Source organism: Penicillium verrucosum, assembly GCF_028828655.1.
Source record: "Penicillium verrucosum strain IBT 35672 chromosome Unknown utg000001l_segment0_segment0, whole genome shotgun sequence".
Lineage (NCBI taxonomy): Eukaryota > Fungi > Ascomycota > Eurotiomycetes > Eurotiales > Aspergillaceae > Penicillium > Penicillium verrucosum.
The window spans coordinates 13,531,460-13,552,515 of record NW_026643210.1 but is presented as its reverse complement, the minus strand read 5'-3'; the positions used below and the strand labels follow the sequence as shown (position 1 = coordinate 13,552,515).

At 49.2% G+C, this 21,056-nt stretch overlaps 9 protein-coding genes across 9 annotated transcripts; 4 read left to right on the top strand and 5 right to left on the bottom strand.

Annotated features, from left to right (window-relative positions):
* Positions 1–792: 792 nt before the first annotated feature.
* On the bottom strand, positions 793–3,249 carry N7516_004988 (aconitate hydratase ACO2; the record flags this gene model as incomplete). The annotated part of the gene is made up of 2 exons (XM_057217708.1): positions 3,194–3,249; positions 793–3,144 (listed from the first exon to the last, which is right to left on the bottom strand). The coding sequence occupies exons 1-2, from the start codon at positions 3,236–3,238 to the stop codon at positions 793–795; spliced, it is 2,397 nt and encodes a 798-aa protein (XP_057079591.1). The 5' UTR covers positions 3,239–3,249.
* Positions 3,250–5,188: 1,939 nt separating this feature from the next.
* On the top strand, positions 5,189–5,941 carry N7516_004987 (uncharacterized protein; the record flags this gene model as incomplete). Its single annotated transcript, XM_057217707.1, has 1 exon — positions 5,189–5,941. The coding sequence occupies one exon, from the start codon at positions 5,189–5,191 to the stop codon at positions 5,939–5,941; it is 753 nt and encodes a 250-aa protein (XP_057079590.1).
* A 765-nt stretch (positions 5,942–6,706) lies between these two features.
* On the bottom strand, positions 6,707–8,433 carry N7516_004986 (uncharacterized protein; the record flags this gene model as incomplete). The annotated part of the gene is made up of 8 exons (XM_057217706.1): positions 6,707–6,862; positions 6,910–7,095; positions 7,152–7,365; positions 7,419–7,585; positions 7,648–7,926; positions 7,997–8,021; positions 8,078–8,159; positions 8,214–8,433. 8 exons carry the CDS (start codon positions 8,431–8,433, stop codon positions 6,707–6,709), a joined length of 1,329 nt encoding a protein of 442 aa, XP_057079589.1.
* Positions 8,434–8,669: 236 nt separating this feature from the next.
* Positions 8,670–10,034, top strand: rpp1 (ribosomal P1 domain-containing protein; the record flags this gene model as incomplete). The annotated part of the gene is made up of 4 exons (XM_057217705.1): positions 8,670–8,954; positions 9,132–9,209; positions 9,316–9,445; positions 9,504–10,034. The coding sequence occupies 4 exons, from the start codon at positions 8,670–8,672 to the stop codon at positions 9,548–9,550; spliced, it is 540 nt and encodes a 179-aa protein (XP_057079588.1). The 3' UTR covers positions 9,551–10,034.
* A 495-nt stretch (positions 10,035–10,529) lies between these two features.
* On the bottom strand, positions 10,530–11,752 carry N7516_004984 (PQ-loop repeat-containing protein; the record flags this gene model as incomplete). The annotated part of the gene is made up of 5 exons (XM_057217704.1): positions 10,530–10,679; positions 10,742–10,800; positions 10,857–10,906; positions 10,960–11,561; positions 11,657–11,752. The coding sequence occupies 5 exons, from the start codon at positions 11,750–11,752 to the stop codon at positions 10,530–10,532; spliced, it is 957 nt and encodes a 318-aa protein (XP_057079587.1).
* A 752-nt stretch (positions 11,753–12,504) lies between these two features.
* Positions 12,505–14,671, bottom strand: N7516_004983 (transcriptional repressor TCF25 family protein; the record flags this gene model as incomplete). Its single annotated transcript, XM_057217703.1, has 2 exons — positions 12,505–14,345; positions 14,422–14,671. 2 exons carry the CDS (start codon positions 14,669–14,671, stop codon positions 12,505–12,507), a joined length of 2,091 nt encoding a protein of 696 aa, XP_057079586.1.
* Positions 14,672–14,949: 278 nt separating this feature from the next.
* On the top strand, positions 14,950–16,856 carry ptcF (type 2C protein phosphatase ptcF; the record flags this gene model as incomplete). The annotated part of the gene is made up of 3 exons (XM_057217702.1): positions 14,950–15,614; positions 15,668–16,687; positions 16,745–16,856. The coding sequence occupies 3 exons, from the start codon at positions 14,950–14,952 to the stop codon at positions 16,854–16,856; spliced, it is 1,797 nt and encodes a 598-aa protein (XP_057079585.1).
* An 890-nt stretch (positions 16,857–17,746) lies between these two features.
* N7516_004981 (putative mitochondrial export translocase Oxa2) lies at positions 17,747–18,397 on the bottom strand (the record flags this gene model as incomplete). Its single annotated transcript, XM_057217701.1, has 1 exon — positions 17,747–18,397. One exon carries the CDS (start codon positions 18,395–18,397, stop codon positions 17,747–17,749), a length of 651 nt encoding a protein of 216 aa, XP_057079584.1.
* Positions 18,398–19,038: 641 nt separating this feature from the next.
* On the top strand, positions 19,039–20,815 carry N7516_004980 (alpha-1,2-mannosyltransferase ALG11; the record flags this gene model as incomplete). Its single annotated transcript, XM_057217700.1, has 2 exons — positions 19,039–19,424; positions 19,480–20,815. 2 exons carry the CDS (start codon positions 19,039–19,041, stop codon positions 20,813–20,815), a joined length of 1,722 nt encoding a protein of 573 aa, XP_057079583.1.
* Between the last annotated feature and the right edge of the window lie 241 nt (positions 20,816–21,056).

Genomic DNA, 21,056 nt, shown 5'->3' with positions numbered 1-21,056 from the left:
TTCCTCTTCATCTCCTTCATCTTCTTCATCTTCTTTCCCCTGTTTCAGGTTTCAAAAAGGATATTGCATGATGCATTCCATCTGCATAAAGCCGGTTCTTTTGTTTTCAATTCTGCCTGTATAGAAAGGCTTGTTGGCGTTCAGATATAGGATGCTCTCGGGGATGTCGGAGGATTCCCGAAGCTCGGCAATCAGGACATATGATTGTCTTGGTGTTTTGTTTTTCTTTTTTTTTTTTGGTCTTTCTAGACATCGGTGTTCATTATGCCGTCGTTTGATTCTCATTCCCAACTTCCCCTTCAAGGTGGTTACTTCTTCTTCTGCCCATCTTATTACTTATGAAAGAACCAGGCATCGTGATGCTTTTTTTTTATGATATTCCCATGTTTATTTCATGCCCATCTACCTTTTTTCTTTTCTTTCTCTTCTATTATGAATTCTGTCTCATTTTGAGCTCACAGTTTCAAACCTATCTATATACCATGACATACAATGAAATGGATTGCACTTAATCAAATGACTTGGCCCTCTCAATCTAGTACTTCTTTACTACTATGCCAACTTCACCTTGCACTATTATTATTCACTCTCCAGTAAATCAAGGAACAGTAGAATACAGATCACATTGGATATCATCTAGTCGGCAAAACAAATCTAAAACCACCGAAATTCACCATATACAAGGTGAGGGACCACTATAATGCAATCCAATCAAATCATCAACTCCAGATCGAACCCAACAACCTATTTTTATGGTGTCAAACCAGTCTGAAATCCACCTCCGCCCTATCTTCAAGAGGAAGCCTTCTTGGCCAACAAGTTCAAAGCACTACCAGCAAGGATGAATGCACACTGGTCCTTACTGAAAGTGTGCTGAACAGGAACCTCGAACACCTCTCCAGTCTTCTGCTTGGTAACACGCAGCTTGACGTCACCCAGTCCACCAGCCTGCAAGACATCATAAAGACCAACCGTATCAACCTTATCACAAGCATCAATACGGTCATAGTCCTCACGGTTCACAAATGTCAGAGGCACAACACCCTGCTTCTTAAGGTTCGTCTCGTGGATGCGCGCAAAGCTCTTAGAAACAATAACCCGGCCTCCAAGGTAGCGCGGCTGCAGCGCAGCGTGCTCGCGCGCAGAACCCTCGCCGTAGTTATCCTCCGCAACAACGAGCCAGGAAATCCCGCGCTCCTTCCATGTCTCTGCGAGTTCTGGGATTCCGTACTGCTTGCCGGCTTCGTCGTAGGCGACGTTCGTCTCGCCGGTTGCGGCGTTGACGGCGCCGATCAGAGTGTTGGCGGAGATGTTGGGCAGGTGGCCCTTGTACTTGAGCCATGGGCCTGCGGCAGAGATCGTGTCGGTTGTGCACTGGCCCTTGACCTTGTATAGGACCTGGAGGCCTGAGAGATCACCCTTGGGGAAGGGGGCGAAGGGCTCGAGGAGGGCGAGGCGGTCGGAGGTCGGTGAGACGATGACTTCGCTGCTTGCGTCGGGGACGGCGGCTGTGGGCAGGAAGTTGGGGTTACCTTCCTCGAAACCGGCGCTGGGGAGATCGAAGCCGCTGGGGGGCTGGAACTTGAAGGTTGAGCCATCTGGTGCGGTTAAGGAGTCGGTCATGGGGTTGAAGGTTGTGCTGCCGGAGTAGGCGAGCGCGGTGACGAGTTCCGGTGAGGCGAGGAAGTTCATTGTTTGACGGTTGCCGTCGTTGCGGCCGGGGAAGTTGCGGTTGTAGGAGGTGAAGATGGCGTTGTCTTCGCCCTTGGGGACGCCGTCGGTGCGCTTCCATTGGCCGATGCAGGGACCGCAGGCGTTGGCGAGGACGATGCCGCCGGCTTCAGAGAAGGTGTTTAGCGTTTGATCGCGGTCGAGAGTGGCGCGGATCTGTTCACTGCCGGGAGTGATGAAGAAATCCGACTTGGGCTTGAGGCCTGCTGCGGTGGCCTGCTTGACGAGATCCTCGGCGCGGGTCATGTCCTCGTACGAGGAGTTGGTGCAGCTACCGATGAGACCGGCACCGAAGGTCTCGGGCCACTTCTTCTCGCGGACGGTGTCGGCGAACTTGGACAGCGGCACTGAGAAGTCGGGAGTGAAGGGTCCGTTGATGTGCGGCTCGAGCTCGGACAGGTTGATGGTGACCAGCTGGTCATACTCGGCCTTGGTATCGGCACGCAGCAGGCTCGAGGGGCCGGCGGCGGCAATCTCAGAAGCGGCCTCTGCGACGTGGCCGCGGTGGGTCGACTGCAGGTAGGGGACCATGCTAGGCGAGAAGGGGAAGACCGAGGTGGTAGCACCGACCTCAGCACCCATGTTACAGCAGGTAGCCATACCCGTGCAGCTCAGGGTCTCGACACCAGGGCCGTGATACTCGATAATGTAGCCAGTGCCACCGCGGACAGTCAGCTTACCAGCCAGGGAGAGGATGATATCCTTAGGCGAGGCCCATCCGCTGAGCTTGCCCTCGAGGCGAACACCGAGAACCTTAGGAGCCTTCAGCTCCCAGGGGGCGTCGACGAGCGCATCGACAGCATCGGCACCACCGACACCGATGGCAATAGCACCAAGGCCACCTCCGTTGGGAGTGTGGCTGTCTGTACCGAGCATCATCAATCCAGGGGCGGCGTAGTTCTCCAGCACGCTCTGGTGGATGATACCGGCACCCGGAGGCCAGAACTCAATACCGTAACGCTTGGCAGCACTCTCCAGGAAGTCGAACACCTCACTGTTACCCTTGATTGAAGCTGGCAGATCGGTATCGGCACCGCGCTCACCGACGATCATGTGGTCGCAGTGGATACTGGCTGGGACAGCGGTGGAGGGAAGACCGCAGGACATGAATTGGAGTAGAGCCATCTGGGCCGAAGCATCCTGCATGGCGACACGGTCGGGCTTCAGCTTCAGGTTGGCCTTGCCTCGAACGTCGCGGCCGTTGTTGGTTCCGGTGAGCAATGACTCTTCGGCATTGTCCAGATGCGCATAAAGGATCTTCTCGGCGAGGGTGAGGGCGCGGTCAGAGCCAAGGACCCGGCGGACCTGTTCGAGGTTGCGGACGAGCTTAGGATATGGGGGCATGCGGGAGGAGGATGCCTCGGTGGCTAGGCCACGGGCGAAAAGCCGTTGCGAGGAGAGCCGTGTGGCCATCTGTAAGGCGTTAGTTTGTCCAATTGCGGTGTCTTCAATATATACTTACGCCACGAGAGGCAGAAACCCGCTGCCAAACAAGCTGGCTCACCATCTTCACTAATGTCCAATTTTGGGGAGAAACTGGGGGAGGAGAAGATGTTCCCTTTTTTCTCCCGTCCGGTTATACGTTATTTGTATTGGCTCTGATTGGTTGGTGGTTGCGCCGATTTCGGAATCCAGGCCTCTATTATGTGGGGAAATAGGCTTGGTATTTCTACATACAACAACACCATTCCTCAGGGGATTGAAACTGCCTCCAGATGTCAGGAAGATAGTATCCTCGTATGTGCTAATGAACCCATATTCACAGTTCAGCTTCTGCATATCCCGTAGAGGTTGCGGGATCGTGCCCCGAAGCTCATCTTGTTTAGCAGTGGCCGCTCGAATATCATGTCCATCAGCCCAGGGGTGTCTTCAACTCCCCAACCAGCTTAATTTCGGTTGTGCCATTTGCGTCTTGTAGCCCTGCAACGTTGGGGATGCTTTTGTAAGTACTTCCTAAGCACTTATAATCCCCAAAGTAGATGGCGATTGAGCGGGTCTCCAGGGCCGTTCCAAGTGCATGGCCTATGGCCCGTTGGAAACGGCCCTGGAGACTGTGCTACGGGCGACTAAGTATGCCACCGGCACATAACTCTGTCATTGGTTCATATTGCCAGTAGTCATTTAGATTCAATAATGTTGTAGTTGTTAATTGAAGCCTACCGATGCTTAACGATGTCTGAATACCTAGATTATAAGGTTAATAAAATCAATGCCTAAATCAATGCCTTCTAAAATGGGCATAGGGACTTTTAAAGTAAATTAAATTTGAATTGTATCTGAATTAGATTTGAAGAAGATTGGCAGATCTCTTGGCCGCTAGTTTAGGGGTGGGTGAATCTTTATAGAGTAGACTGTTGTATGTGCTGGCCTACTTAGTTCCCCCTACCGTGCTCATCGCCAATATAAACTTTGTCAACCTCCACCCTTTGGCCAGAATTGTTGATCGTGGAACAGACCGGTATTGCATTGAATCGATACATCCCATAGTGTGTAGGCCGTTGTTGTAAGGCGACGTTCTTGACTGTCTTGGCCAATGCTGGGTGGTGTGGGCGTTCCCAACACTCCGTAAGAAGTTGGACCACGGAACAAGTGTCCCCACAAATTTCAGACGCTGAATGGCAGTTGAATCGGTGTGATGCGGCCCTATTTGGAGGGATGGAAGCGGAGATTCTACAATCTGCCTTGCCCGGATTGTATCTGCCATTGTAGGTCTTTTTGGTCTAAATGAGCTTTCCGTTAGCTCTATATTCCTCTATGATAGAGTACGTACGCTTACAGCTAGAGATGTGTTACTGTGGAGGTCTGAGTTGATACTTGCCATCGAGGAAAAGATACAACCCATGCCTCCATCTTCCCCCAGACATGTATTCTGCACTACCTTGACCAATAGTCATTTCCCCCAAAGACCCATGAGCCAAAGAGACAGAACATACGATTAGCTGTTACGGTTTTGCTCATATGCGTTGCTGCTTCATGGGTATTGTGTAAGGTGATAACCTATCATCGAGGACAAACGTCGCACTGGGTGAGGGGGAAGGTTGTTCGAGCCAGACCTCGGTACCGCACAGATCATCGAAATCTCCTAGTCGAGACATTGTGGTGAGCATAGAGAGAAGAAGTACGAGAGAAGAAGTACGAGAGAAGAGAAGTGCAAGAGAATAGAAGTGCGGAAAGGTGACGAGCACATTCTGTGGATGGATTATATAAGTATAGATTCGTGATTAATGCCTTTAGGTGCCAACTCTCTGTATTGACCGTATTGTAAAATGCAGTCCAATCAATCGTGTTCAACGTGTCTGTAGCAATTTTGCCTTCGAAGGTTACCTTGTGTTCAGATTATTATAACCCTTTTCAGATACGAAGTTGTTACAAAATGATGTCCTACGTAACTGACCGTCAATGTTCTTCTGTTTGTTCTGTTACATTCTACTCAGCTTCATCTCTACTACAGGTCACTATGGGCAACAGCAACAGCAACCCCAATATGAAGCTATTCAAATCTGCAAAGTCTGATAATGACAGGACCATCGAGCCCTCGTCAAGCAAAATGCAATCCCAACAAACACCACCAACATACGAAGAGAGTACACAGGATGTGATGAAGAAATACGCAAAGCAAGTGAAACACGCCAAGACCCCCGAGGACCTGTTGGAACCACTCTTGTCAGACATGAATATCGATGAAAAACGAAAGCTCATTCAAGATGCTCCAGATATAGTCTTTGCTAGTGATGGGGGCACAACAAAAACTCTGAACCTTGAGACTCAGCTTGAAAATGCAAACTACGACGAGCTTGCTCAAAGGGTAGTCTACCGCTACCATTTTCTCAACGCATCATCCAACCGAGACTGGTGTAAAAAACTGATTAAGCTGGATATCACCCTGCGATGGATTGTCCAGCGCAGAATATGGCTTGAACAAAAGGTCAAAGCCCTACAGACACGTCAAAGACAGTATATGTCAGACTTGGATTTACATAAGCTTGAGACCTATGAAGAGCAAATCAAATCCCTCAACTCAAAATACTGGGATGGTCATAGGGAACAATGGGCCGTGTCAGACGGAATATGGAGCTTATCGGCGAACCGAGCAATAAAAAGGCAGAGAAAACACGCGGATTGGTATCTCTCGAGTGATCTTCGTGAAGACTGTGCAAATCGAGGGGGTGTTGTGGACGCGGATGTGGATGTTGCGAGAGGCCACAAATGACTGTCAATATAGATGGGGTCCGTGATCGAGGCCACTGTACCACAGCATGTAGTTGCTGCCTCGAGGCTCACAATATTGACGGTGAAAAACTAGGGATGAAAGACGTGGATAAAGTCCACTTTATACCTCGTACTCTTGATCGCCATGGTCAGCGACTACTCCGGGGATATATCTTCTATTGGAATGGGATGGAATGAATATCACACCAGACCAGGGGTTTTTCTTGTGCTAGAAATATTGCTTGGTCAACTTGAATCATGCCTATGGGTGCTTAATGGAGTGATGTTGCTAATCGGCTGTTCAACAAACGGAGGATTCGATGCTTGGTATTTGATGTTCCCTGGGCAGTCATTGCTTTGTCTTCGCTTCGCAAATATTGAAGGTATAGCTCGAATAACCAACTGCCCAAGATTAGCTCTTAGTTGAATATCATTTGAAACAGGAGACAAGAAACAAAGATCTTCTCAAATCATTCGTTAACAGGGAAATTTCATTAAACTCGGAGTAAAACCACCAGAGGACACCAAAGTGCCCTCGTCTCCAAGACAAATGCCAATGCCATACCGTAACGCCTATCGTCACATAAAGAAAAAGAAGAGAAAACAAGGTGAGGCTCTGATCATACAATCACAGACCACTGTATGCCAAAGACATTCCATGGCCAATTCTTCATCAACATCGGCGCAAATTCACAAACATCGGTGGAAATAAAACACATGAGTAAAGAAAAAAAAACAAAGGCATTGGTCTAAAAAACCTGCTGTCTTAAGACTCATCTGCCTCGTCCACCACTGCGGCACGGAGCTCCCAAACCAAATCGTAGCATTCAGCTAGCAAGTTATTGACACTGCCCTGGCCCTCTGGGATATCTGGACCCACATAAAATTTCCCATCAACTCGCATGTTATCAATCGAGTTGAGCTGTTTCCGTCAGTTTTGATACACAAGCAGTGTGGACAGTTACATACCTTCATGCTGTATGGGTAAAGTTCGCGCGAATTTGCGACACCTCCAGACTCTTTAACTTCAATCAAGCACCGGCGGAGAGTTTGAAGTTGGTTATAGACTGGGAGTAGAGCTTCAGATACAGGTTCTGATGAAATCAAAAGCGCATAGATGTATGCATAACTGCGACGAATAAGGTAGAGGAGCGTCTGATAATATGTTAGCCAAATCCATCAAGGAATGCCCCGAAAAAAAAGATGCTTACTCGCTGTGCGTGCAGATCCGCCGGTTGGCCTTCGGCATCAACGAAATTTCCATTAACCCGTGCCTCATCAATTCGGTCAAGCTTTCGCTGGTATACGAAAAGGTCGGTTTCGCGCAGCGACCAAGCTTGTGTTACAGACAAACGATCCAGTTGGTTGCGGATTTCCAACAATCGTTCGTATTGTTCTCGGAACCGTTCATCAATTTTGCCCTCTCTGTGTTTGAATCAGTCAATGTCCGATCATCCAATTGGCAGGCTAGAACATACCGCTCGAGCACAATTTCAGTCCACCGCCAACACCTGTGAATCAAAGACTTGAGATCGTCCTGCCCTGCAAGAACATTTCCCTCCTCATCCACAAAGTTGCCGTCTTTTGATGTATTTTCAATTTTCTTCAATTGTTCTCGAAGAGCGTTTACTTCCGAAGCCGAGAACTAACAAATCAACCATCAGTTAGTACTGATCAGATGTATTATACAATTATTCGATGTCATACCTTTGACCGAGTATTCACAGCTGATGTCGACCGCAAAATTGAAACCAGTGTCTCGTGTGTCTGCGCCAAAGGAGGGGCCAATACGGCAAGACCCTTCTGCAACTTCGCCAGTGACTGTTCACATTGTTCCAGACGGCTTTCCAAGAGTGTGAGAAGAGCTGGTGAGTACGTGTTTCGGCCACGCTCAAGAGTTTCCCGGGTAGACTCTAGTGTCTTGGTGATCGAGTTCAAATCCTTCGAGCTGTAGAATCCAGCCTCTTCAAGGTGGTCAAGTAAGCGCTGCAAAGTCGTTAGTGTCTAGAGCGCAAAGCTAACAAGAAAAGCTGCAAGAGATCCTAGGAGTAAATACCTGGATAGTAGTAGCCAAGGAGTATCTAGCAAAATGTCAGTCACAGTCATAAGATGGCGGGGTAAAGATATTGTCACTCACACTGCGGGAGCTTCGTTGTTCTTCCCAACTGTCAAAAACAGCAGGGAAATCAACTGGAAACAATCATCCAAGATATAATCCACTATCATAGAGCGTCAGTCACCCCCAAGTCGAGCGCACGATCTACTGAACTCACAGCGATTGTGTGCCAAACGGCGATCTTGCTCTTTACGAACTGAATTGAGCTTCTCCACTTCTGCGATCACTTCCTCATAAAGTGGTAGGACATCGCGGGACTTTACGTATGAGGACTTGTCCCGTTTGATCAGGAGCAGCGCGTCACGGGTTCGGAGCAGGTTTTCAAGGATGGGCTGCTCCCGCGGATCCAGCGGGACCGGCATGGCGGGGGACTCCATGGTTAGAGAATGCGATAAGTAAGCAGCAGGTTGGAGAAAGTAGGTTGAGAACAGGTTGAATAAAAGAAATACGTTGCTTTGAAGGTAAAGACAAGTGCAGCTGATCGTACGTTTGAACCCCACCGGGATGTGATGTCAATTAATGAATGGATCGATTGATAGGGAGATCCTGCAGATACGACCAAATCGCACGGACCCGCAGCAGTTTACTGGGGGATTATGTCATCTCTATTATTATGTCATCTGGATCTAGCTCCGTTTGTGGATTAGCGGCAAGTCACGAGGAGGGGAAGAGGCTAAACCTGATTAGTCCAAGCCCTAAGCGAGGGCTTTTTCCCACACACGGCGCGTTTGCCCTGTTCGGGTGTCTATCATTGGCGTTCTCCTCTCTTCTTCTTTCCCATCCCCAACACTCTTCAAGACACCCAGTCCGGTCAACACCACCCGTCGACATGTCTACCGCCGAGCTCGCCTGCTCTTACGCCGCCCTCATCCTGGCCGATGACGGTATTGAGGTCTCCGTACGTATCCAAAATTCCTTGATTTTGGTGGGATAGTGGAGGCTTGAAGATCGCACTTGAAGCTTTATTTACTGTGTGAAATTGAGCCTTCAGAGAAAGATAACAAGCTATTGCAAAACCACTGGGATCAAACAACGATTATGCGAAAACGGTGACTGACCTTTAATCTTCATCCAGGCCGACAAGATCCAGACCATCATCTCTGCCGCCAATGTCCAGGAAGTTGAGCCCATCTGGGCCTCCATCTTCGCCCGGGTAAATACCTGATCCCATTCTACAACCCGCGCCAATATCGAAACAACCCGAACATGGCCGCGCGCGACAATTTAAGATTCGATAACTAATTCGATTTTCAACATAGGCCCTCGAGGGTAAGGACATCAAGGAGCTCCTGACCAACGTCGGTTCCGCTGGCCCCGCTGCCGCTGCCCCCGCTGGTGGTGCCGGCGCTGAGGCCCCCGCTGAGGCCAAGGCTGAGGAGAAGGTGGAGGGTAAGTTTTGATATACACCCCTCTGGTTTGTGAGTCACGGTACTAATCCCCACTACAGAGAAGGAGGAGTCCGATGAGGACATGGGCTTCGGTCTCTTCGACTAAGCGTCTTATCTCCATATCGAATTTGAAAACTCGTTTCCTTTTTTCTCTATCCCACAACCTCTTTTCCCTTTGCCGCATAGCGGCTCCCTCGACGATTCTCTATTGTACTCGATACACCACGACCCCCGCTACGACCTAGAACCCGGGGAAGAAAAAAAGAAAATTAGCAAAAGAATTCAAACGGACACGGACATTCAATGGAGACTGGGTGCTCGGTATGCCTCCGCGTCATAATGTGGCCGAGGTAGACTCGATCGGATACCGCTGCGATTCCGAAACTATTGTTGCTTCCTGGATTTTAGGGGAATTGAAGAAAGACGTTTGGCACACTTCTTGGGTTTGTCCATGATCAAAGTTCTGCTTTGGTCTGGCGAGTAGATGTATGATTCGTTTTCTCGCCCTCCACATGGATCCAGCTAGTTTAGTTTGCTCGGTCCCTGTGTTCGGCCTGTCATGCGACCATGAACCAACAACGAATGCCGTCTGATTCTTATGTGGGTACTTATTCGTAGGCCGAGTGCCGTAGTGTCGTAGGGCTGATCATCGGCGTTGGAGCTCTCGCGCATTGATATTCTCGATCTCAATGTGATATTTAGTCGAGCGCACTAGGTCTTCGTGGTTATCGCTCAGCAGGCTTGGAGTCCTCGGCGGTACAAAGTACAACATGGGTATGTAGACTGAAACAATACCACACTAAAACCATGATTGCATCCATAATATCGGTGAGGTGCACTGCTAGTCATTCTAAGGCTATGCTATCTCGAGCAACACACCCACCCTACTATGTATAATTAATCGACAGTAACGACCAGTTCACTATCAAAACAAACGCTATGCTATTCCAAAAATTTCCGATGTCCAGCATCAAACGCATGCAAATTATCTTCCTTAGACTCTCGAGCTTGACAGCAAAGTTCATATATTCGACGGTATATAGGCAGAGTTCATTGCTCTAGATCAAAGAGCAACCCAATAATATTTAAGAGATCGCAGAGAGACGAGGTTCCTGAACAGCGTAGATCCGGAATTGGAAGAAGATGGCCGCATCCTCAACCATAGTTCCCAGTGATCCAATCAACCATGGGAGATTGGTCAGGAAATATTCCTTCTCTGTAGAATGACAGAGAATCTATATCAACGCTGTTAGCTTGCGTCCAGTTTATAATACAACCAACTTGGAGTATCACTCACCCCTGCACCGTAAGTCAAGTTTCCTAGAAGAGAGAGAATAAAGAACAAGAGCGACAATCCTAGACAAATGTCAACACCGGCCTCATATGCGCATCGAAATACAGTAAGAAAATACCTTCACACGACTTCTGGCAGTAGTTTTTGTAGATCTGAGGCAATCTCGCTCTGCAACCAATGTCAATACCAATTCATCAGCCCTAATGGAATAGGAAACTCACCCTAGGTAGCACACAGCACTGAAATACCCCAGCACCAGCCCCCCAATAGCCTTGTCAGAATCATTGTTATTCTCCAACGGCGCTGGCTCCCACATGCCCGTCTGCCAAGCCATGGTCCAACCAGCCATGCCAATGAAGAAAATTCCAACAACACTAGCAAAGTTTTTGACCCACGCCTTACGGCCATAATCATTCTCCTCGACGATCTTGGCCAGTGTATCCTCGACCTCGCTCTCGCGCCGACCACTAGCGTGGTAACGGCGCAGTGAGCCCGACGAGCGGCGCCGCGACTCGGAAGACGCGAGGGAGTCGCTGAATCGCCGCCCCAGCAATGGGGTGGTTGGGTCTGGGGTCTCTGTGGACGAGCGTCGGCGATGGAAAGGCTCGGGACGCGAGTTGCGCACTTTATAGTACACACACTGTGCGATCAGCACTCCGTCTGCGATGCAGAAGTATACTGCGATCGCAACGATCACGGGCACAAGCCCGGATAGTAGGCCGCCGGCGAGGTTTGCGACATCGCCAATGAACCAGACAAAGATAAAGAGGAGAGATATGGCTTCTGAGTTGCCGTTGCGGTAGTTTTCAATGAGTTGAGGTACCTATATACCAGTATCGTTAGATATGAATCGTGCCCACTTTGGCTTTCGAGATGCGAATCTGATTTATCGCGCTTGTCAAAGCTTGTCAAACGTACCAAAAGGAAAAACCAGCAGGTCATAGAAACTGAGCCCAAGAGACCAGATGCAGCCTCCCGGGCTGTTAGAGATATGGGGCCTTGTTCCATGCTCATCTTCCTGCGACAAATTTATGTTGGAGTGAAAGAAAATTGCGCGGGAGATAAGAGGCTATGACACAATCTACTCCCGCTATGGCCAAGCTTTCAAGGGTCCAAGCACATACAACGTAGTATCTTTAAATATGATAATATGTTACCTATATATATATATGCCACTATGTGTATACTAGAATGTACAGATGATTTCTTTTAAACCAGAAACATCCATGTCAATTGACTACATATGTAGTTATATATGTAGGCCTATCAGCGCGGGATGATGCGCAGCAGCCAAGCATTGGAGAATTCTACAGCCAATGATACACTCTATTATAGTTATATATATATGTATATATGTACTCTATAACTACTCTATAACTAACTAGTTAGTTAACTACCTACCATGATCAATGTATATACGCAGTCTGCATCAATTATTACTCCTATAGGATATAAATTCTCAGTTGAAATGTCCCAAAGGAGTGTGGAAAACATATACTTTAATTCTATATATATCTTTCAACGATCTATATCGCCCAGAAAAGTTGGAAACCCCCAAAGACAATTGAATAATTCTCTTTTTTAGCTATGACATACATATGTTGACTTTGTCAAAGATACCCATATTTTCTCTCTGTGTGTGGCTTTTTAGTTGACCGCAATTGCCTAAATAACCCAGAGCACGCTATAAATGCTGTACATAGAATCTCAATTAATCTCTATTGTACTCGGACTAATACAGAAGTCATGTTCATCATGAATTTGCTTTATTCTCCTCGCATAATCGCGAGTTCGTCCTCGAGCATGCTGACCGCAAAATCTCCAAGAGAGTCCGTGATCGTGCCGTCTAACAACCGTTGGCGGGCAGTTTCCGAGATTGCCGCCATGGCTTCCAAATAATTGGTCAAAGGCGCATAGTCCACAACTACTTCGCTCCAGTTGCCTCTATCGACTCCGTACTGAGAAAGGAAAATACGAAGAGTCTGCAACCCCTCGCGCGTGAGCCACCCTTCAAGGGCTGCCGGGTCCCTGAGTGGTGGACGTGAGTGTGGGATATCGAAATGCTCTGTATCCTCGTCCTCATCCTCAAATTCAATTGGCTCTTCGTCGTCTGATGGTACATTGGGAGGGCGGGCGTCGTGGTTGATCTGGCCGAGGAGATCTTGCAGCCAATTTTCACCACCTCCAGCAGGAACTGCATATATAGGTGTGGGTTCGGATTGCTGCTTGTAGGCCTCGGATTCGTAGGGGGGAAGAGGGTCGGAGGAGGACAGTCGACCAGCCACAAAGTGGTTGGGAAGATGGGTTGTCACTTTAGCTATATCGGACAAGACCACATGACGAGCGATGTCCAAAGTGATCTCTGGCGGATTATTAGGCTCTTCGCCAGAGATAGAATCCGCGACTTCCATAATGAGAGAAATAGCCTCGGGCGTATTCCAAAGATCCTTTGCACGGGCGATGTAGAGTTCAGTAAGCAGCTCATGAGCGCCTGTAGGAGGCATTTTGCCCCATATTTGCTTAGGAACGTGCTGAACATCAAGTTCCTGTGCTAGCCTGCTGAACACCCACGGGTAGTGAGCCATGGCGAGTCGCAGCTGCCGGCGACATTCTTGGGGCTTGTTCAACCGGAGGTATGCTATTACCAGCGAGCACTGAATATTGGGGAGGTCGGCCCAGTCGCGACTAAAGCGTGTCTGCGTGCAGAGCTGCACGAATTGTGCGTATTCTCTACCTCGGAGCGCGAGATGGTCGATGAGCAGTCTCATGCAGTAAGGATCGCTGCTATCCAGACTGAGCAAGAGCTTGGCCCATTCGTAAGCGGTTCTCCATGTACCCTTCATTGTTAGGTTGGAGATGTACCTCCACCCAACAAGCCAGAGCTCTCGGTTCTCCGCATGTATGAAATCAAGTCTGGCCTCGCCTTCCTTGAGACGATTGGCAAACGAAGAGTGTACTGAGCGTCCGATATTGAACAGAGCTCTTTCCATCAGATCGGCAGACACAGCATGGTCGCCTTGGTGCTTGGCAATCTCCGACACCTGGAGAAGCGTAGAGATATGGTACGGGTTGTATTGGAGGTGTCCAATCAGTCTCTGTGGATCCATCGATTCCACACAGAGGTCGAACTGTCGTTGTACATCTTGGTAGGCAGTATTGTGTACTAGACGGTAGAGAGTCTCCCCGGAAGGAAGCTTCTCTACAGTTTCCATGCCTAACCCTCCACTTGGAGCACGAGGCCACTCGTCTTTACCCTGCATAAGAACATTGCGTCGTAATGTAACTCCAGCTAGACTTTGACCTCGGCTAGCTGGACTGTATCTTCCCGTCAACGCCTGAGCAAGGTCGACCATTTGTCGATTGCGATCCCGACGACGGCCCGTTCCATTATCCGCCGGCTGATCAAAGTTTTCTAGAACAACATTTCCAAACAGTCTCCGCATCTCATTCGTTGCATTGAGAAATTTGGGTTCGATGCCGAGCAATTCACTCGTAGTCTTTGGGAAAGAGGCCTCGGGAGTGTGTTTGGTAGATATACCTGTGCCAACTGACGAGTGCCCACCTGTTGACAACTCTTTCAACGCTCGATCGATTTCATCCAGGTCTGCTTCATTTGATTTTGAAGGCGGGGTATTGGCGGGCTCGGAGGGTTTGGCTGCCTTTTTCTTTTTTTTTCTTGTTGCTCTTTTTGGGCTTTGTTGGGGTTGGCTCAGGCTCTGGTGTCTGTGTTCGGGGTTCCTCCTCAATTTCCTCCTTAATTTCCTCCTCTTCCTCCTCGTCCTCATTTCCAGCATTCAACAAATCAAAGGCATTGAATTTCGGTTTCGCGGGGCGCGGGGCTTCGTCTTCGCTTGACTCATCGTGTTGGTCAGGTTCTCGCTGCTGTTCTTGTTCACGCAGCTTCTGCAATTTTCGGATTGTTCGAGAAGACATCCTACACGCTGAGGCAAAAGCCCTTGAACATGTAGAGTAAAAGCTGCCTGCGAAAGTGAGAACAAAAGAAGAATGCTTCGAAACAAAACCGCGGGGAATGACGACAGAGACCAATATGGATTAGCGCTCTTTTGGATAACTTTTACACGTGACTTTCATCTCGAGGAGACCGAGCTCCTTGACAAGCTTGAAACCTCATCTACATACAATCTCGGAACTATTATCTGCCTTGCATAAGGCACAGAAGTTTATAAGCTATCATATTTACTGCTGGATCAATGCGTTGGGCGACTGTTCAGGCCTGCCGTACTGCGCGGCGTACACCAGTATGGAACATTGCCGCTAAACGGCCGTGCCCTTTGACCTTCAACCAGCTGCGAGGTATTCGGCCATATTCTGGTGGCAGACGCTCATCCCACACTCCAGTAGCTCCTCAATCATCTATGCATCGCCGAAACCTCTCCCTCGCTGTTATCTCGACCGTCGTTGCCTCCGGGGCATGGTATACCTATCAGGGTGATACCGTTAAATCGGCAGCAACCCAGATCCGGGGTTTCGCATCGAGTGCCCTGAACTCCGCCTACGCAGAAGGACCCGCAGAGTCCACACGACGTGCATTGTTGGTCAGCGGCGATCAATTCTACACCGCGACACTCTCCGGCGACCAGCCTCTTGCCAAGCATACAGACGATTCAGATCGCCAAGTCCTCGAGATGTTGACTTCCGAGCAGGCGACCCAAAAGCTTCGGAAGAACGAGGAGTCATATTTGGTCAATCGGGGCAAGGGTGTTGTTCGTTACGACGTTGTTCAGGTTCCCAGCAACTCCCCCATTGAGGACGACCATGCGGAGAAGATAGTGGAGATTCCAGCGTCCGTGGCTGCTGTCAGCAATGGCGAGCCGAGCAGTGACTGGATGTTCTGGGGAGTTTTTGACGGTCACTCGTACGTTGTATCAAGGTTGGATATTTATAATGCAAGTACTAACTATACACCAGGGGCTGGACCACATCTGCGAAATTGCGCAATGTTTTGATCTCATATGTGGCCCGTGAATTGAACACAACCTATAAGGCTGCTTCTGCCGATCCATCTCTCCTCGTGCCAACATCCGAGGCTATCGATGCCGCCATCAAGAAGGGGTTTGTCCGCCTCGACAATGACATCGTACATGAGAGCTTCAAGGAAGTCCTGAAGTCTAAATCACGACGGGTTGCCGCTGAGCTTCTTGCTCCTGCTCTATCGGGATCATGTGCTCTTCTCAGCTTCTATGACTCTCAGTCCAAAGACCTCAAGGTTGCTGTTACCGGAGACTCTCGCGCAGTTCTGGGCCGTCGCGGCCCTAGCGGGAAATGGACTGCCACTGCTCTTTCCGAGGACCAGACTGGTGGCACCCCATCTGAAATGAAACGTTTGCGCGAGGAGCACCCCGGCGAGCCAAATGTGACCAAGAATGGCAGAATTCTCGGCCAGCTTGAACCCAGTCGCGCTTTCGGTGATGCTTTCTACAAGTGGAGCCGGGATGTCCAAGATACGATAAAAGCGAAGTTCTTTGGACGCACTCCTCATCCTATGTTGAAAACACCTCCCTATGTCACCGCCGAGCCTATCATTACTACCACCAAGATCGATCCCTCCAAGGGCGACTTTGTCGTCATGGCTACCGATGGTCTTTGGGAGATGCTAAGCAATGAGGAAGTTGTTGGCCTGGTTGGCCACTGGGTTGAGCAACAACAATCTGCTGCTGCAGACACGGGTAGCAAGGCTTGGTTACAGAGCTGGTTCGGGTTTGATAGTCAGAAGAAACTTCCCGTGGAAACTGCAACCGACGGATCAACCGAAGGCCAACGGCGTCCTATTCGCCAGCAACAATATGATATATCTGGCGCGGCTAGTCGATTTGTTGTCGAGGACAAGAACGCAGCAACGCATCTGGTGCGGAACGCAATGGGCGGAAAGGACAAGGATATGGTGTGCGCACTGTTGACGCTACCTAGTCCTTACTCTCGCCGATACCGGTATGAATATCCTTTTCATGACATTTAGTTTCTAGCGGTTTAGCTAATCTTTCTTAGTGACGATGTTACTGTTGAGGTCATCTTCTTTGGCCAGGGCCCTGATTCACGCACTGTGGAAGTCAATCAGGAAGCAAGTGCCTCGGAGCAGCCTCCTAAGTCAAAGCTTTAGGCGTTCGTTTTGTTTCATATTTTATTCCGTGACATTTTCGAAGCATTTTGAAGGGCGGCGGGCTTTTTTTGATACGTTTTGCAATCTACTTTCTCCAGTGGGTCGTCGCTACTGGATATATGGCAAGGTCAAGACAAGATACTAGGGAGTATGTAGGATATATAATCCTATGAATTATCCACAATGTCCCTAATTATACATAGAAAAATGGTCTGTATGTTTTGAGCCTTTGGCCTCCTTCGTACTCCGTATATTGCACACAGTAGAGTGATAAGCGGAGCATGTTTACTCTGTACTATCATTCCCATTCCTAGCTGCACTTCTGTAGCTACTAATTGTGGTTTTACATATAACACATATAACACCCCTAATATCCTGCTGAGCCACCTGGGCACATAAGTCAGATTAACCAAGTCGCACATCGTCAAGGATAGAGGCGGCCGACTATCGTTGTGAGTGGGAAGTAGGAAAAAAAAAGAATTGTGCATGAATGCGGATCGGCAAAGACAGTGATGCTACCCAATGAACTTCGAAACCATTCGACGAACTATATGTGCATCTTGGATTGCCATTTCGCAGGGAGGGTTGGACCAAATTAACGTTGACGCGCAACCCAAGAGTTTAACCTGTACTGACCCTATCCGAGCCGGCTCATAAGGTCTGTACCATTCACCCAGAGGGTATAGATTGAATCAGATCTGACATGAGCTTGCTGTCAAAATTCGGGGTGAATGTGGCCTCCATCATGATGAACATCTGAAATTCATTTAGAGCCAGCGCGTGGATAGATCGCAACTCTATAATAGAGTGTGGCTGGGCAAACCACCTTCGATTTGTGGCATAGGGAAGAACCCATCTCACTCCAGATGAAACGTTTCCCGCCGATGGAATCAGCGCAAGTTTTTCAATTGGAAAGGGTCATTATCACCCGGCTTCTCGAAAGCGATGAATCTCTCATTGAAGCGGTTGAACGTTACCGGCGAAAACACCTTCTTGTCCAGTATCCAAGTCTGCAGCGTAGCAAGATTGGTACTAGTAATCCAGTATAGCATAATCGCAGTTGGCATCTCCTGAACAAAGCTTGCGAAGCCAATATAGCATGTTAAAACTATGACAAAGGCCCGCAAACCGGTAAAAGAGATCTGCTTGTACATCTCGGTCTTTGAAAGGAGTGGGAGCTCGTTCCAAGGTCGGACTTTCCATCCCATCAGAACGTTCCCCAGGATTGAGGCAGTCAGAAAAACTGGCAGCACGCCTGTTGGGTCGCCGGCCAGCAAATCCGGGAACCAGAGAGCGCCCTCGTTCGCAAGAGTGGGCTCAATGGTTAAATGCAGAGATTTGGCTGCGGAGGCAGGGTCTTGCGACGACTCGATGAACGATGACAGCCAGGCAATGATGCCCTTATTGTTGCCGGTCATCCCGCGTAGACTCTCCATGAGCGCAATGAAGACAGGTATTTGCAGGAAGCTAATTGCTTTGTGCTTGCCGGACACTCCCCAACGCTTATGAAGCTCAGCTGTTCGTTTTCGTATATCAACCATGGCTTTTTTCTTTGCTTCGGCACGTGTTACAGTCTTGAGACCCGTAGTATCTCTGATTTGACTTGAATGTATCTCTGCATATCTCTTTACCCAAGCGCTTAGAATCGGCGATAATTTTCTTTCGCGATGGCGATGCAGTCGAGAGTATAACAGGATGGGCAACCCAACAAATGTACGAACAAGTACGGCCGTTAAAGGAATTGAGGCAACCCATGGTAAACATGAAACAGTGTGGACGCCGTGAATAAATGCAGTAGAGCCGTCTAGTCCAAGGTCGAGGATGGTAGATGAGGTTGGTCTTGTTGGGTGGAAGTGTCGAACTTGCGAACGAGGCAATTGTACGACTTGCCGCGTTAATCGCAGAGCCTGCGCCGAGCGGAGGGCATACATAACTGCTGGCGAGGTGAGGGATGTGATAAATAATAAAAGATAGCTAGAAAACCTGAAGCTATAAAAGCCGCGGAACGGATATTTGGAGATATATCATGTGACACGTATGAAGTTACTTCATTGGCCCGACTGATCAACTTGTTGACAGCAAGAGAGGGGGACCATTTTCTGACTTATTCTCTCGTTTGACTTCAAATTATCTTACTATGTGTGTTTTCTGATGAGGTCTCTTTAAATACTGCCTTTTCACCATGGCCCTCTTACCAAACGCCATTCTGGCCATTCTGGTCCTCACCGCCACGGTTATCCTGCTTCCGAAGCTAACAGGCGTTCTTCTCGGTCTAGTATTTCGGGGAGTGGGCTGGCTGATATGGCGACGAACACGGTCTCGCCGTGAATATGTGATCGCGCGGGCGCGATCTGAAGAGGAGGAGTTACGCGCCTCACGGCCGAAGGGTTCAACAACATCATTACCACGGAACGGTGCCGAAGATGAGGACTGGGAGAAGGTGGATAGCTCAGGCGCAGGTGGGGTACAGACTGCAACTAGCAGTGAAAACAGTGACAGTACTGGCGGCGAAAATAACCAGAGTCCGGAGGACTGGGATGGGATTATTGGGTTCTTCCACCCATTCTGGTATGAACATTCTCTATACATATCAAAAACACACAACGCTGACTGGTTGCTACAGCAATGCCGGCGGAGGCGGCGAACGAGTCTTGTGGGAAGCCATACGTGCAACACAGAAACGCTGGCCGAAGGCAATCTGCGCTATCTACACCGGGGACCATGAAGTCAATAAAGCCACGATGCTGGAGAAAGTGGAGAACCGGTTCAATATTCACCTACATGCGCCAACAGTGGTGCTTCTATACTTGACAACTCGCAAGTATGTTGTTAGTAGCTCATACCCTTACATGACGCTCCTGGGGCAGTCGCTGGGGTCACTGGTTGTTGCCTACGATGCTTTCACGCTGCTTGTACCAGATGTTTTTGTTGACACCATGGGCTATGCCTTCACACTTGCTCTGTGCAAATGGTTTTTCCCGACAGTGCCTGTTGGCGCCTATGTTCATTACCCGACCATATCAACCGACATGTTGGCCTCTCTTGACGATAAAAGTGGGGTGCAAGGAATCAATTCCGGCGCAGGGAAGGGGTGGAAAGGGAAAGCTAAGCGTCGATACTGGGAGATCTTCGCCAAGCTGTATGGCTGGGTCGGTCGCCAGATCGATGTAGTTATGTGCAACTCGTCCTGGACAGCAGCGCACATTCGCACCCTCTGGGGCACCGGCAGGAAAGGCAGCAACAGCAGCGGTGACGGAACTGCATCATCTCCAGCGGTTGTGTTCCCTCCAACCGCAGTCACAGAACTACAAACAAGTATTGCTGTTGACGCGGAGAGCGAGAAGACTCGCCAGCCTGTTCTACTTTACATCGCCCAATTCCGGCCAGAAAAGAACCACCCGCTAGTATTGCGCTCATTTGCGCGATTCCTACAAGAACGAATAAACAACCCAGCCTATGAAGGTCAACCCACTCCACGTCTTGTGCTCATTGGATCGGTGCGCCATTCCAGCCCTGATGAAACCCACATCTACAACCTGCGCCTCCTGGCGCATGAACTCCGCATCCGCGACCATACCACCTTCTTGTGTGATGCCAGCTGGCCTGTCATGTTATCCCATCTCCGCACCGCCTCGGTTGGCGTTAATGGCATGTGGAACGAGCACTTCGGTATTTGCGTCGTGGAGTACCAAGCCGCTGGTCTCATCTGCGTGACACACGACTCGGGCGGTCCACGTGAAGACATAGTCGTTGATTTGGGCGATGGTGCAACTGGATTCCGTGCTGAAACAGAAGAGCAGTTTGCTGCTTCTTTCGAGGCAGCCCTCGCTCTTCCAGAGGCAGAGAAATTTGCCATGCGGCAGCGGGCTCGTCGCTCAGCTCAACGGTTTACCGAAGAGGAGTTCTCCCGCAAGTGGCTGGATCAAGTACAAAAGCTTGTCAAGGCGTCAAAGGTTTAAGTTTGTGATATCCCCCCTGGAAATAGATCTAGTTTTGTGGTTCACTGAAATAAGAAGTCAATTCTATGAAGAACCCTTAAAGATTGTACTTAATTCGTAATAATCGTAAAATAGAAATAATAGAAGGTGTGGCTAGGCCTAAGACTCGTGCATAAAAACAGACATCTCAACTAGGGCGACCCAAGCCTTCTAACCAGAAAGTAAGACCTCGGGAGTCTGCAATACAATGTATGACAATGCG